Raw genomic sequence first — 16,193 nt, forward strand, 5'->3', positions numbered from 1 at the left:
GGAACCTACAGTCTACAGTGATGGTCAGGACGGAGGGCAGGTAGATGAGGGTGCAGCATGGGAACCTACAGTCTACAGTGATGGTCAGGACGGAGGGCAGGTAGATGAGGGTGCAGCATGGAACCTACAGTCTACAGTGATGGTCAGGACGGAGGGCAGGTAGATGAGGGTGCAGCATGGGAACCTACAGTCTACAGTGATGGTCAGGACGGAGGGCAGGTAGATGAGGGTGCAGCATGGGAACCTACACTCTACAGTGATGGTCAGGACGGAGGGCAGGTAGATGAGGGTGCAGCATGGGAACTTACAGTCTACAGTGATGGTCAGGACGGAGGGCAGGTAAATGAGGGTGGCAGCATGGGAACCTACAGTCTACAGTGATGGTCAGGACGGAGGGCAGGTAGATGAGGGTGCAGCATGGAACCTACAGTCTACAGTGATGGTCAGGACGGAGGGCAGGTAGATGAGGGTGCAGCATGGGAACCTACAGTCTACAGTGATGGTCAGGACGGAGGGCAGGTAGATGAGGGTGCAGCATGGGAACCTACAGTCTACAGTGATGGTCAGGACGGAGGGCAGGTAGATGAGGGTGCAGCATGGGAACCTACACTCTACAGTGATGGTCAGGACGGAGGGCAGGTAGATGAGGGTGCAGCATGGGAACCTACAGTCTACAGTGATGGTCAGGACGGAGGGCAGGTAGATGAGGGTGCAGCATGGGAACTTACAGTCTACAGTGATGGTCAGGACGGAGGGCAGGTAGATGAGGGTGCAGCATGGGAACCTACACTCTACAGTGATGGTCAGGACGGAGGGCAGGTAGATGAGGGTGCAGCAAGGGAACTTACAGTCTACAGTGATGGTCAGGACGGAGGGCAGGTAAATGAGGGTGCAGCATGGGAACCTACAGTCTACAGTGATTGTCAGGACGGAGGGCAGGTAGATGAGGGTGCAGCATGGGAACCTACAGTCTACAGTGATGGTCAGGACGGAGGGCAGGTAGATGAGGGTGCAGCATGGGAACCTACAGTCTACAGTGATGCTCAGGACGGAGGGCAGGTAAATGAGGGTGCAGCATGGGAACCTACAGTCTACAGTGATTGTCAGGACGGAGGGCAGGTAGATGAGGGTGCAGCATGGGAACCTACAGTCTACAGTGATGGTCAGGACGGAGGGCAGGTAGATGAGGGTGCAGCATGGGAACCTACACTCTACAGTGATGGTCAGGACGGAGGGCAGGTAGATGAGGGTGCAGCATGGGAACTTACCTCTGGCACCGCGTTGTCTCCTCCTGCCAGGCACAACTCGGAGTGGACCCGGTTCAGCCAGTCCTGGTTGGCGGCCAGCTTCACTTCAGCTGCATCTCGCTTCCTGGTCACTGCCTCCATCTTGCCCTGGAGGGACTTGAGGCTGCGCTCCACTCGCTCACACACCTACAACAATCAGACACACATGTCAGGTGTACATACAAGCAGCAACCCTCCATCTTGCCCTGGAGGGACTTGAGGCTGCGCTCCACACGCTCACACACCTACAACCATCAGATACACATGTCAGGTGTACATACAAGCAGCAACCCTCCATCTTGCCCTGGAGGGACTTGAGGCTGCGCTCCTCTCGCTCACACACCTACAACCATCAGAGGTGAGGTGAAATGGGGTTTAACGTCGCGTCCAAGATTATTGCACTTATATAGTGACGTGCATGTACGTGTGTGTGTTTGTGTGGCTGCTTGTACTAGTCCGTACTGATGCCGATTAATAGTGCTAGCTCACTGAGATACCATGCCGCAGTTTAACATGAATACCCCACTCAGACACAGTATACTGACTTCGAGCCAACCAGTCCTTGTTTTAGCCCCTTAATGTCGAGCGCCAGACAGGGTAACAACAAGTACCATCTTTTAACGTCTTTTGGTATGACGCGGCCGGGGATCGAACCCCGGACCTTCCACTCTCCGGGCGGACGCTCTACCACTAGACCACGGGAGGCGGTCTACAACCATCAGATACACATGTCAGGTGTACATCTGAGCATCGGCAACACCTTCAGGTGTACATCTGACCATCGGCAACACCTTCAGGTGTACATCTGACCATCGGCAACACCTTCAGGTGTACATCTGACCATTGGCAACACTTTCAGGTGTACATTTGACCATCGGCAACACCTTCAGGTGTACATCTGACCATCGGCAACACCTTCAGGTGTACGTCTGACCATCAGCAACACCTTCAGGTGTATAGCCAAGCTTCTACAGCAGGCACTTTAAGACATGTTGCGTGCCACCTGAGTGAAGTGACTGAGTGAGTGATTGAATGTTGTTTAACGTGGTCACCAGAATCACTACCATCAGGCACAATGACGTGCTATCAATCAAGTGACCGAAACAGACCACACTAGTATTTTCAGTCAATCCTTATGACAAGCATACATTATTAGTTGTGGTAGGATCACAAGAGGTACATGGGTTTCTTCATGCGTCCCATGGGCCCATCTTTAATGTGCTGCAACAAATTTATCTTAGCGACATGTTGTGATATGACTATGTAAACTAATTAAAACAAATTTCAAAATTGATAGAAAACAGCTGTTTGATTGAGCTGAGGTTAACTTGTGCTCTGTCACATGACTTTCATTTACTCAGAAATAGCGTGCAGCTTCTTGGTGCAAGCGGGGTGTAAGGGATTTATTCTCCCTCTCAGAAATCCATGTGCAGCCTCACTTGCTCGTCGCAGGTATAAAGGATTTATGAACCCTCTGAGAAATGTATTTCCCTCCAAGGCAGGATACACAGTATAGTGTCAAGGTCATGTGAAGCAATCAGATCTCATCATTCTGACATGGAGGTTAATAAAGTCTACTGTAGGCATCTTTGTACCTAGTGACAACCACATCCAGTCATAGTACAACCACATCCAGTCATTGTACAACCACATCCAGTTATAGTACAACCACATCCAGTCATTGTACAACCACATACAGTCATTGTACAACCACATCCAGTCATTGTACAACCACATACAGTCATTGTACAACCACATACAGTCATTGTACAACCACATACAGTCATTGTACAACCACATCCAGTCATTGTACAACCACATCCAGTCATTGTACAACCACATCCAGTCATTGTACAACCACATCCAGTCATAGTACAACCACATCCAGTCATTGTACAACCACATCCCGTCATTGTACAACCACATCCCGTCATTGTACAACCACATCCCGTCATTGTACAACCACATCCCGTCATTGTACAACCACATACAGTCATTGTACAACCATATCCAGTCATTGTACGACCACATCCAGTCATTGTACAACCACATACAGTCATTGTACAACCACATCCAGTCATTGTACAACCACATCCCGTCATTGTACAACCACATACAGTCATTGTACAACCACATCAAGTCATTGTACAACCACATCCAGTCATTGTACAACCACATCCAGTCATTGTACAACCACATCCAGTCATTGTACAACCACATCCAGTCATTGTACAACCACATCCAGTCATTGTACAACCACATCCAGTCATTGTACAACCACATCCAGTCATTGTACAACCACATCCAGTCATTGTACAACCACATCCAGTTATAGTACAACCACATCCAGTCATTGTACAACCACATCCAGTCATAGTACGACCACATCCAGTCATTGTACAACCACATCTAGTCATTGTACAACCACATCCATTCATAGTACAACCACATCCATTCATAGTACAACCACATCCAGTCATTGTACAACCACATCCAGTCATTGTACAACCACATCCAGTCATTGTACAACCACATCCAGTCATTGTACAACCACATCTAGTCATTGTACAACCACATCCCATCATTGTACAACCACATCCAGTCATTGTACAACCACATCCAGTCATTGTACAACCACATCTAGTCATTGTACAACCACATCCATTCATAGTACAACCACATCCAGTCATTGTACAACCACATCCAGTCATTGTACAACCACATCCAGTCATTGTACAACCACATCTAGTCATTGTACAACCACATCCCGTCATTGTACAACCACCCACCTGTCCCTGAGCAGCGCTCGAGATGACACGGAGTCGATGAAGACATCTCTGTTTGCGGCCAATCTTCCACAGCAGGTCCCGATACACACACTCCACCTGCAGCTGCTCTCGACGCACGTCCAAACGAGCCTCGAAGATGTTCTCCAGGATCGCGCTCAGTCTGTGTGAGGGACAAGATACTGCTCAACATCTCACACATTCTAGCTCTGTCGGTAGTGTACTTCATTTATACCATCAACAAAGAATTTACTAAATGTCCTCAATGCTACAGACGAACCTCTTTAGGTAAGTTCCAAAAAATATTTTATGTTCACTTTGGTCTACAACCTTCGTATGAGTGAATTTATCAGGATATTTTGAAACAGTAATGTGTATTTTTCTATCAGGGATAAATGTGCAAAGTATTTCTTCAATTGGCCCTTGTTTAATGAAACACAGAGTACTCTTTACAGGTGAAGGTGACCATGAAGCAAACCATTAACTGTCCAGCTGAAAAGATCAGCTGAACATCCATCAGCTGTACACCCACCAGCTGTACAGACCATCAGCTGTAAAGCCACCAGCTGTACAGACCACCAGCTGTAGACCACCAGATGTACAGACCACCAGATGTACAGACCACCAGCTGTACACTCATCAGCTGTACAGACCACCAGCTGTACTGACCATCAGTTGTATAGACCACCATCCGTACACCCACCAGCTGTATAGACCACCATCCGTACACCCACCAGCTGTACTGACCACCAGCTGTACAGACTATCAGTATCAGTTGTATAGACCACCAGCTGTACAGACTATCAGTTGTATAGACCACCAGCTGTACAGACTATCAGTTGTATAGACCACCAGCTGTACAGACTATCAGTTGTATAGACCACCAGCTGTACTGACCATCAGTTGTATAGACCACCATCTGTACACCCACCAGCTGTACTGACCACCAGCTGTACAGACTATCAGTTGTATAGACCACCAGCTGTACAGACTATCAGTTGTATAGACCACCAGCTGTACTGACCATCAGCTAAGTGACCATCACCTGTACACCCACCAGCTGTACAGACCATCAGCTGTACAGACAATCAGCTGTACAGACCACCAGCTTACAGACTACCAGCTGTACAGACCATCAGCTGTACAGACCATCAGTTAAATAGACCACTAGCTGTACACCCATCAGCTGTACAGACCGCCTATTGTACAGACCATCAGCTGTATAGACCATCAGCTGTTTAGACCATCAGTTGTATAGACCACTAGCTGTACAGACTGCCTACTGTACAGACCATCAGCTGTATAGACCATCAGCTGTATAGACCATCAGTTGTATAGACCACTAGCTGTACAGACCAACAGCTGTACACCCAGCAGCTGTACAGACCACCAGCTTGGGTGTAAGCTGTGTGTAACAAAACCACAGGGTACAATTCAATGGTTACTTAATTAATTGTTTATTTTGCAAGATATGTTTAATGTAGGTGATACTGCCGCTGTGTATGGAAAGGGAATTTCTGTGACTGATTGCTGCCACTTTACATCTTTAAACCTCTTGTTAGAATCCTATGCTATCTGTTAGGATGACTGTTGATAGCCAGTGTGGTAATCAAAGTTGAATAAAGAGAGTCATATGTTATTTCTGTGTGGTTGATATTTGCAAATACAAAAACTTTACCAATGAAAAAATAAACATGGCATCAACTAAATGTTCACCTTTGCTCCTCATTGACAGCTGACTGTCGCCGTGACGACCCCATCTTCCCCTCATCATACAGCTGAAGTCGTGACTTCAACTCTCCGATCTGTGAGTAGAAGACAGATAACATGATTACTATACAACTATAACACTTGCTATATCGGACAACCAGAACCATAACACGTGCTGTGTCACACCACACCTGCCTCACAGGGTAAAAGTAAACATGTTTATTACTTGCCCGTGAAGAGATGACCCGTTTAATAAACATACAGCTTTATTAAACATTGTGTAATACCAAAACGCGTGCTTATGTATTCTCGGAACACGTTTCACGAACAAATATTGAAAGCTCTCAACATCCCTTGGCTTATTCAACGGCATTGTGTGTGGAGATGATAGATCACTGGGAGGAGCTTATGCACACTCGATGACCCCAGCAACCTTGTTGCTAGGGTGACGTCACATGGCATTGTTTCGCCGATGGATCTTGCAACAAAATTCAACAAATTACGTCATCGGGTATTGTGACATGATTGTAAACTTTGAGGTGCAAGGTCCCGTTCCACAAGACGATCGTACTCTAGCGCAACGACAGTCGTTACCCTTAGAAGTTAAATTATGTGAGTTGTGACAGCCTTAGCACTACGATAATTTTGTGGGACGAACGCCTGAATTCTAAAGGTGGACCATTGTATGATATTAAATTCATACGTTTCAACTTTTTACGTGTTTGAAGTATTATTCTGTTAAACTCAATTGGATTATGCCATGGATCGTGTAGGTGTCAGCCTATTTACACTCAACAGTATAATTATAAAAACATTATAAATGACAAGTAATAAATAAAATACTAAACTCGCTCTCGTGTAAAACCAATTTTATGAAACTCGTGAATAGTTGTGGTATCTCACTCGCATTTGCTCGTCAGATACCAGAACTATTCACTCGTTTCATAAAATTGGTATTACACGGGAGCTCGTTTAGTATTCTATATTTATTGTATACTTCATTGTGAGTTTTCTGAAGTTGAGAAAGTTGTTCATTGCAGTGAACATAACCCTTTTAACAGAACTATTGTCATGATAGAGTGACCTCCCCTCAAATTGTCCCCCTTTACCGTAAGAGTCTGGTCCGTTTACAAACTGTTGACAACTTTTTTACGTTAGTGTCACATTGACAAGGCAAAATAATGACGGGTGGTCATTTATGGAGTAAATATCGCTTCATGTCATTTGTTATTCTCTTGAAATGTCTCGTTATAAACTGTAAATTTCTCTTTAACTCGTCAATTGAGACAGTTCTTTTCGCAAAGCGCCATTTTTGTTACTTGACCAGCATGTATTCTTTCGCTTCCAACAGCAGTCTCATATATATATATATATAATCATATGTAAAGGTATGATACAGAATTTTTGCGCACATCCAATAAAGCTGAATCAATGAATCTCTGCTTCTATGAACACATCAGTGCAACATCAGCAACATCACTGCAGGACACTTTCATTTGGGAGGTCAGGTCATAGATGTTCACTTTGGTGAAATATGGTTGTGGTTCTGACATAACAAGGATCACAATGGGGACAGGCCATAATCAGTGGATCCTGTTACAGCTAAGGGAGGCGACTCTAAATGAAAGCAGGTATTAGCTGATCTCACCTCTTTCCGCAAGTCCTCCACAATCTGGCCGTACCGGGACACGTGGAAGTCCACATTCAGGATGTTCTTCTTCAGCTGGGAAACAGACAGACATATAAGTGATCTAGTGAGTGAGAGTGGGTGGATGGGTGGACTTGATGACCCAATGTTTCAACAACAATTTATATTTCCCCAAATTAAAGAAAATCTACAGGAAGTATGTTGTTCCTGTGGTCTACTCACCATGGCCCGGATGTGCTTGGCCCTGTCGGCATACTTGAGGGTGTTGTAGGTGTCTTCATACGACATGCTGGAAGGACTAAGACAACAGAAACAGGATGTCAATAAAACAACTAGATTCTGTCACGTTCAGGCCACTTGCCTGATACTCATATTCAGATACAACTTTTCATTTGGCAACAATACAATTACTCCTGTAACTTGTATATAACTAATATTTTGACTGGGGTTGGACGATGGTGTCCTCCCTACCTGACTGCTGCAAGACAGTGGGGTGGGTGGGGGTGTCCTCCCTACCTGACTGCTGTAAGACAGTGGGGTGGGTTGGGGTGTCCTCCCTACCTGACTGCTGTAAGACAGTGGGGTGGGTAGGGGTGTTCTCCCTACCTGACTGCTGCAAGACAGTGGGGTGGGGTGGGATGTTCTCCCTACCTGACTGCTGTAAGACAGTGGGGTGGGTAGGGGTGTTCTCCCTACCTGACTGCTGCAAGACAGTGTGGTGGGGTGGGATGTTCTCCCTACCTGACTGCTGTAAGACAGTGGGGTGGGTAGGGGTGTTCTCCCTACCTGACTGCTGCAAGACAGTGGGGTGGGGTGGGATGTTCTCCCTACCTGACTGCTGTAAGACAGTGGGGTGGGTAGGGGTGTCCTCCCTACCTGACTGCTGCAAGACAGTGGGGTGGGGGTGGTGTCCTCCCTACCTGACTGCTGTAAGACAGTGGGGTGGGTAGGGGTGTTCTCCCTACCTGACTGCTGCAAGACAGTGGGGTGGGGTGTTCTCCCTACCTGACTGCTGCAAGACAGTGGGGTGGGGTGGGATGTTCTCCCTACCTGACTGCTGTAAGACAGTGGGGTGGGTAGGGGTGTTCTCCCTACCTGACTGCTGCAAGACAGTGGGGTGGGGTGTTCTCCCTACCTGACTGCTGCAAGACAGTGGGGTGGGGTGGGATGTTCTCCCTACCTGACTGCTGTAAGACAGTGGGGTGGGGTGTTCTCCCTACCTGACTGCTGCAAGACAGTGGGGTGGGTAGGGGTGTTCTCCCTACCTGACTGCTGCAAGACAGTGGGGTGGGGTGTTCTCCCTACCTGACTGCTGTAAGACAGTGGGGTGGGTAGGGGTGTTCTCCCTACCTGACTGCTGCAAGACAGTGGGGTGGGTAGGGTTGTTCTCCCTACCTGACTGCTGTAAGACAGTGGGGTGGGTTGAGGTGTTCTCCCTACCTGACTGCTGTAAGACAGTGGGGTGGGTAGGGGTGTTCTCCCTACCTGACTGCTGCAAGACAGTGGGGTGGGGTGTTCTCCCTACCTGACTGCTGCAAGACAGTGGGGTGGGTAGGGTTGTTCTCCCTACCTGACTGCTGTAAGACAGTGGGGTGGGTTGAGGTGTTCTCCCTACCTGACTGCTGTAAGACAGTGGGGTGGGTAGGGGTGTTCTCCCTACCTGACTGCTGCAAGACAGTGGGGTGGGGTGGGATGTTCTCCCTACCTGACTGCTGTAAGACAGTGGGGTGGGTAGGGGTGTTCTCCCTACCTGACTGCTGCAAGACAGTGGGGTGGGGTGGGATGTTCTCCCTACCTGACTGCTGTAAGACAGTGGGGTGGGTAGGGGTGTTCTCCCTACCTGACTGCTGCAAGACAGTGGGGTGGGGGTGGTGTCCTCCCTACCTGACTGCTGTAAGACAGTGGGGTGGGTAGGGGTGTTCTCCCTACCTGACTGCTGCAAGACAGTGGGGTGGGGTGTTCTCCCTACCTGACTGCTGCAAGACAGTGGGGTGGGTAGGGGTGTTCTCCCTACCTGACTGCTGCAAGACAGTGGGGTGGGTAGGGTGTTCTCCCTACCTGACTGCTGCAAGACAGTGGGGTGGGTTGGGGTGTTCCCTCTACCTGACTGCTGCAAGACAGTGGGGTGGGTAGGGTGTTCTCCCTACCTGACTGCTGCAAGACAGTGGGGTGGGTGGGGGTGTCCTCCCTACCTGACTGCTGTAAGACAGTGGGGTGGGTAGGGTGTTCTCCCTACCTGACTGCTGTAAGACAGTGGGGTGGGTGGGGGTGTTCTCCCTACCTGACTGCTGTAAGACAGTGGGGTGGGTAGGGGTGTTCTCCCTACCTGACTGCTGTAAGACAGTGGGGTGGGTTGAGGTGTTCTCCCTACCTGACTGCTGAAAGACAGTGGGGTGGGTGGGGGTGTTCTCCCTACCTGACTGCTGTAAGACAGTGGGGTGGGGTGGGGTGTTTTCCCTACCTGACTGCTGCAAGACAGTGGGGTGGGTGGGGGTGTTCTCCCTACCTGACTGCTGCAAGACAGTGGGGTGGGTAGGGGTGTTCTCCCTACCTGACTGCTGTAAGACAGTGGGGTGGGTGGGGGTGTTCTCCCTACCTGACTGCTGTAAGATAGTGGGGTGGGTGGGGGTGTTCTCCCTACCTGACTGCTGTAAGACAGTGGGGGTGTTCTCCCTACCTGACTGCTGTAAGACAGTGGGGTGGGTGGGGGTGTTCTCCCTACCTGACTGCTGTAAGACAGTGGGGTGGGTAGGGGTGTTCTCCCTACCTGACTGCTGTAAGACAGTGGGGTGGGTTGAGGTGTTCTCCCTACCTGACTGCTGTAAGACAGTGGGGTGGGTGGGGGTGTTCTCCCTACCTGACTGCTGTAAGACAGTGGGGTGGATAGGGGTGTTCTCCCTACCTGACTGCTGTAAGACAGTGGGGTGGGTTGAGGTGTTCTCCCTACCTGACTGCTGTAAGACAGTGGGGTGGGTGGGGGTGTTCTCCCTACCTGACTGCTGTAAGACAGTGGGGGTGTTCTCCCTACCTGACTGCTGTAAGACAGTGGGGTGGGTGGGGGTGTTCTCCCTACCTGACTGCTGTAAGACAGTGGGGTGGGTAGGGGTGTTCTCCCTACCTGACTGCTGTAAGACAGTGGGGTGGGTTGAGGTGTTCTCCCTACCTGACTGCTGTAAGACAGTGGGGTGGGTGGGGGTGTTCTCCCTACCTGACTGCTGTAAGACAGTGGGGTGGGTAGGGGTGTTCTCCCTACCTGACTGCTGTAAGACAGTGGGGTGGGTTGAGGTGTTCTCCCTACCTGACTGCTGTAAGACAGTGGGGTGGGTGGGGGTGTTCTCCCTACCTGACTGCTGTAAGACAGTGGGGTGGGTGGGGGTGTTCCCTCTACCTGACTGCTGCAAGACAGTGGGGTGGGTGGGGGTGTTCTCCCTACCTGACTGCTGTAAGACAGTGGGGTGGGTGGGGTGTTCTCCCTACCTGACTGCTGTAAGACAGTGGGGTGGGTAGGGGTGTCCTCCCTACCTGACTGCTGTAAGACAGTGGGGTGGGTGGGGGTGTTCTCCCTACCTGACTGCTGTAAGACAGTGGGGTGGGTAGGGATGTTCTCCCTACCTGACTGCTGTAAGACAGTGGGGTGGGTGGGGTGTTCTCCCTACCTGACTGCTGTAAGACAGTGGGGTGGGTGGGGGTGTTCCCTCTACCTGACTGCTGTAAGACAGTGGGGTGGGTGGGGGTGTTCTCCCTACCTGACTGCTGTAAGACAGTGGGGTGGGTAGGGATGTGCTCCCTACCTGACTGCTGTAAGACAGTGGGGCTGTCCTCCCTACCTGACTGCGGCAATCATGACAGTTCGACAGTTGCCTCCCAGCGAGTCCTTCAGGAGCCGGGTCAACTTGCTGTCTCGGTACGGAATGTGGCCCTTGTTCTGAAACACATAAGTTATAAACAGTGAGGTTCATTTGTCAGTAACAGAGAATGAATGAGTGGAGGAACCCGGTTCATATTTTCTGAACATGAAAATGAGCATGTTAATCAGGCTCGCTTGAAAGTAGTTGGTGAATCTTGTACACTCATCTTCCCGAGTGGAGGACTCTGACTGGTCAATAGGAGAGTCATGGAGGGGACATAGCTGGTGGTGCTATAATCAACACCCTCAATTCCAGCCTAGTTCGGCAATGGTGGAAACTGGACCTTTTACTCCCTTGTCTCATAAAGGTGGGTACACTCAATTTCTGACATAACTGAGTTGGTATGCAAGTCAAGGCTGAAGCACGAAAACCAGTGGTTGATGATGAGAGCATCTGTGAATGTGGTCCAGTATGATGACAAATAACCTATTTCAGGAGAAGGAATCCAGTACTTTTGTTTGCTTGTTTGTTGTTTAACGCTGCACTCAGCAATATGCCAGCTATATGACGGCGATCTGTAAATAATCGAGTCTTGGCCAGACAATCCAGTGATTGGCATCATGAGCATCGATCCACGCAATTGGGATCGATGACATGCATCAACCAAGTCAACGAGCCTGACCACCCGATCCCGTTAGTCGTCTCTTACGACAAGCGTAGTCACCTTTTACGGCAAGCATGGATTGCTGAAGACCTATTCTACACCGAATCTTCACGGGTCGAATCCGGTACAAACAAAAACCTGATACTAACACTCAGCTGCCAGTCCATCACACAGCAAGTGAAAGTTCCTTTAATCCTGCTATTCGGTGAATGGACTGACTACCCAAGGATGTCATCGTATATCGCAATATCAATGCATCAATAAGATATATATGTTGATACTGTACAGATAAAAATGTATGAATATTGATATTAAACTGTCACAGAAGCATTTACATTGATTTACATTACCATGGTTAAGATGGACAGTGAAAAAATCAATCCTAAAATGTTGAAGTTTATGCCACATCTAGGGCTAACCTTGTTCTCCGCGAGAGCATTGATGACATTGCCAAGTGCCAGGAGAGACCTGTTGATGTTGGCTCCCTCTCTGAATCTAGCCCCTCGGTTCTTGGTGACTGTGGCCCTTTCGGACCCTGCCAGGTCAACTAAACACATCTTGGCCACCTTCACCTCAGCAGATATGTTAGCGGTGCGGTCTTTCTGTCGCACAAATACCTGCACAAAGAAAATTTAGAAAAAAATAAATTAAACAAATTTAACATAGAGAGTTGTTTTTCAAACATGTCAAATGGAAAAAATGCAAAAGTTAAACCTAGTAAAATCTAAATATATTTTTACACTTTTATACTTATCCTACATACTCCTAAATGCATCTTCTGCAATTTTTGACAGAAAGACAAAGCTGTGTGAGGTCCAGCTGAAGAAGATGTTCCAACTAGTTGTGTGGATAATACTATCTCACAGTGCCCATGCAAGTGACCACGGAAGTGATGACGTCGTGTATCTTCACATTACTGCTTGTTGTGAATATAAAATGCTCCAGCAATATACCAGCATCCTTTTGCTTGTTTCTTGTTCATTTTCAATTTATATAATTCTAATGGTTTGTGACTTCATGTCTTACTACACATTCTTGCTGGTTTATTAATATATCGCACTTGATGGTGGCTACAAATAACAGGAAATATCCCCGTCAGAATCCCAGATAGACTAACATCTAGTCTCTGAAATGAACACACTTCACAGAAAAAACAGTTGTAAAATTATAGTTATATAATATAATAAAAAGGAGCCCAAAGAGTCTTCATTTTCAGATACTGCAGTAATCTAGACTTGCCAAACATTATACACTTGCATGGGCTTTATTCGATATATTTGTTTCAGGGTCTGTATGACAGACTAAATCCCATGGTTGGCTTTTATAGAGGTGCTCCCTTAAAGGGCAAGTTCACACGGAAATGAACCAATTTTTCTTGTACTTTTTCCACATTAAAAGTGTTAACATAGAAGTGTCATAGACAAAAATATAAAAACATCATATTTAATTAACATATTTTTTGCATTAAAACGATTGATATTTTTCACATTTACCAAGTGTTCTATTTCCATAACAAAAACACCATGGCTTATGCCCCTTGCAATATGACGTCATTGGTGCCAATTGATAAACATTATGACGTCATCATGCTTTGTTAGAGCCGCTTCACGTGGTGTAGGTACAGTTTTGTGATTCTAGCGTCTCAGATGCCAGCCAGAATTGTGTTATGCTGAGTCACCACTGCGCCGGAGTGTGTCGTAGACCATGTTGTTTTACCGCAAACTGGTCCTTGATATCTTTTGCGTTGAGAATAGACAGGGACCCAGTTGAATTGGCACCAATTACGTCATAATCTAAGGGGGATAACTCAGGCCTATTTCGCTCGTAAAACGAAGGCCTCACAACGACATATCATTTTAACACTATTGTGAGCTTCCTACTTTCACTGTGAAAAAAAATGAGCGTATATTTTCAAACACAGATACTAACTAATTCTAAAATTGCGTTTTGTTTAGAAAAAGAAAGAAAGTGATTTTTGCGTGTACACTTCCCCTTTAACCCATGTCTGCTCTTGCATCTTCATCTTGGTCTTCTTCTTCCCTCCATGGAGAGACATCCAAGACTCACTCTTTTGTCTCTAGCTATGCTCTAGACGAGACTGCCCTCATGTCCCAGCAGAAGTTTTCCAAGGCTGGGAACTATCAGCCACTTCTCTCAAGGACCATGCCCAGGACACCCTGTCTCTTCATGACAAGCACACCTTCCATATTCCGCTTATTAAACGTCCCATTCTAGCAAGGGTCCACTGAACAACTCCTTTACCTATCAGCAAGTAATCTTCATAAGAACCCCATGCTAACTTACAAATCCCGAAAGTTTAATTGACAGTATTCTCTTGTGGTATATTTTACATGTAGACATGCATTGTCAAGTTCCCAAGGGTGAATGTGGTATGCCCAAAGATAGTGAAGTGCAGTTACCTGGAAGACAGCGTGAGACCGTGACGACTCAGCGTTGGCATCAGTCGGGTGCTGGGATCTGTTCTTGTTGCCGAACTGGAGCATGTACAGGAGCTCCTCTGCATTCTTCGGCTGCAAGCAGAACAGCAGCAACTCTCACACGTGTGTCACATCAGCAGCAACTCTCACACATGTGTCACATCAGCAGTAACTCTCACACGTGTGTCACACCAGCAGCAACTCTCACCTGTGTGTCACATCAGCAGCAACTCTCACACGTGTGTCACATCACCAGCAACTTTCACACATGGGTCACATCAGCAGCAACTCTCACACGTGTGTCACACCAGCAGCAACTCTCACACGTGTGTCACATCAGCAGCAACTCTCACCGTGTCACATCACCAGCAACTCACACACGTGTCACATCACCAGCAACTCTCACACATGTGTCACATCACCAGCAACTCTCACACGTGTCACAACAGCAGCAACTCCCACACATGTGTGTCACATCAGCAGCAACTCTCACACGTGTGTCACATAAGCAGCAACTCTCACACATGTGTGTCACATCACCAGCAACTCTCACAAGTATCACATCAGCAACAACTCACACAAGTATCACATCAGCAGCAACTCTCACACGTGTGTCACATCAGCAGCAACTCTCACACATGTGTCACATCAGCAGAAATTCTCACACGTGTGTCACATCAGCAGCAAACTGTCACACAAGTGCCACATCAGTAGCAAACTGTCACATCTGGGATTTATATGTACCTTGTGCAGCGAGAGTCCTGGCACAATAACACCAGTGTTTGGGTCCTCTCTGATTGGCAGACTCCCCCGTGGCAGCAGCAAGTCTTGGATCTGTTCATTGTACACCTGCAAGAAAATGGAATAGGACGCATCAACACCTGCAGGAAAATGGAATATGCTGCATCAACACCTGCAGGAAAATGGAATATGATGCATCAACACCTGCAAGAAAATGGAATATGACGCATCAACACCTGCAGGAAAATGAAATATGATGCATCAACACCTGCAAGAAAATGGAATATGACGCATCAACACCTGCAGGAAAATGAAATATGATGCATCACACCTGCAGGAAAATGGAATATGATGCATCACACCTGCATGAACTATATAATGCATCAACATGTGCAGGAATATAGTACTGTAAATCTTGAAATTAACCATGTTAACGCGAGCGTGAATAAAATGCGAAAAACGTGAGCGGTCTTTACTGGCATTAATTAACTTCACATTTATGTCTCCAAATGACTATCCAACAATAAGACTCACTGCACACTTTGGATAGCGGAGATACCAACTTCAATATCAACACAAACCTGGTTTATTGAGCAGCAGTTGTAACAAGTGTATAACAATGTCAGTTCAAGAATAGGAATTACACAATGGGCATCCGGAGAGTTATCACTGCTTGAGTCAAAAGTTCCACCCACTCTTGTCAAGCTTGTTGACACCTTCTCTGCATACCAATCAGTGAACTGTTGTTGGTTCAATTATTTTATTGTCTTTGAACTTCTTTAATGCCAGTCAACCAAGTAAACATATAAACTCTGTATCAAAACCTGCAGAAATATTGTATAGGCTGCACCACACCTGCAGAAATCTAGTATAGGCTGCATCACACCTGCACTAATATAGCATAGGCTGAACCACACCTGCAGGAATACAGTATATACTGCACCACACCTGCAGGAATACAGTATATGCTGCACCACACCTGCAGGAATATAATATACTGCACCACACCTGCAGGAATACAGTATATGCTGCACCACACCTGCACTAATATAGTATAGGCTGCACCACACCT

General features: G+C 47.3%; 1 protein-coding gene across 1 annotated transcript; it reads right to left on the minus strand.

The window, feature by feature from the left end:
- Nucleotides 1–384: 384 nt before the first annotated feature.
- Nucleotides 385–15,261, minus strand: LOC125374558 (kinesin-like protein KIF18A; the record flags this gene model as incomplete). The annotated part of the gene is made up of 10 exons (XM_048385430.1): nucleotides 385–1,209; nucleotides 1,269–1,433; nucleotides 4,076–4,235; nucleotides 5,789–5,877; nucleotides 7,431–7,505; nucleotides 7,653–7,728; nucleotides 11,258–11,355; nucleotides 12,362–12,559; nucleotides 14,363–14,473; nucleotides 15,125–15,261. Coding segments are annotated over 10 exons (1,934 nt in total), but the record flags the coding sequence as incomplete, so codon positions are not given.
- Nucleotides 15,262–16,193: the final 932 nt, after the last annotated feature.

This window comes from Haliotis rufescens, unplaced genomic scaffold, assembly GCF_023055435.1.
Source record: "Haliotis rufescens isolate VD_foot unplaced genomic scaffold, xgHalRufe1.0.p SCAF_588, whole genome shotgun sequence".
Lineage (NCBI taxonomy): Eukaryota > Metazoa > Mollusca > Gastropoda > Lepetellida > Haliotidae > Haliotis > Haliotis rufescens.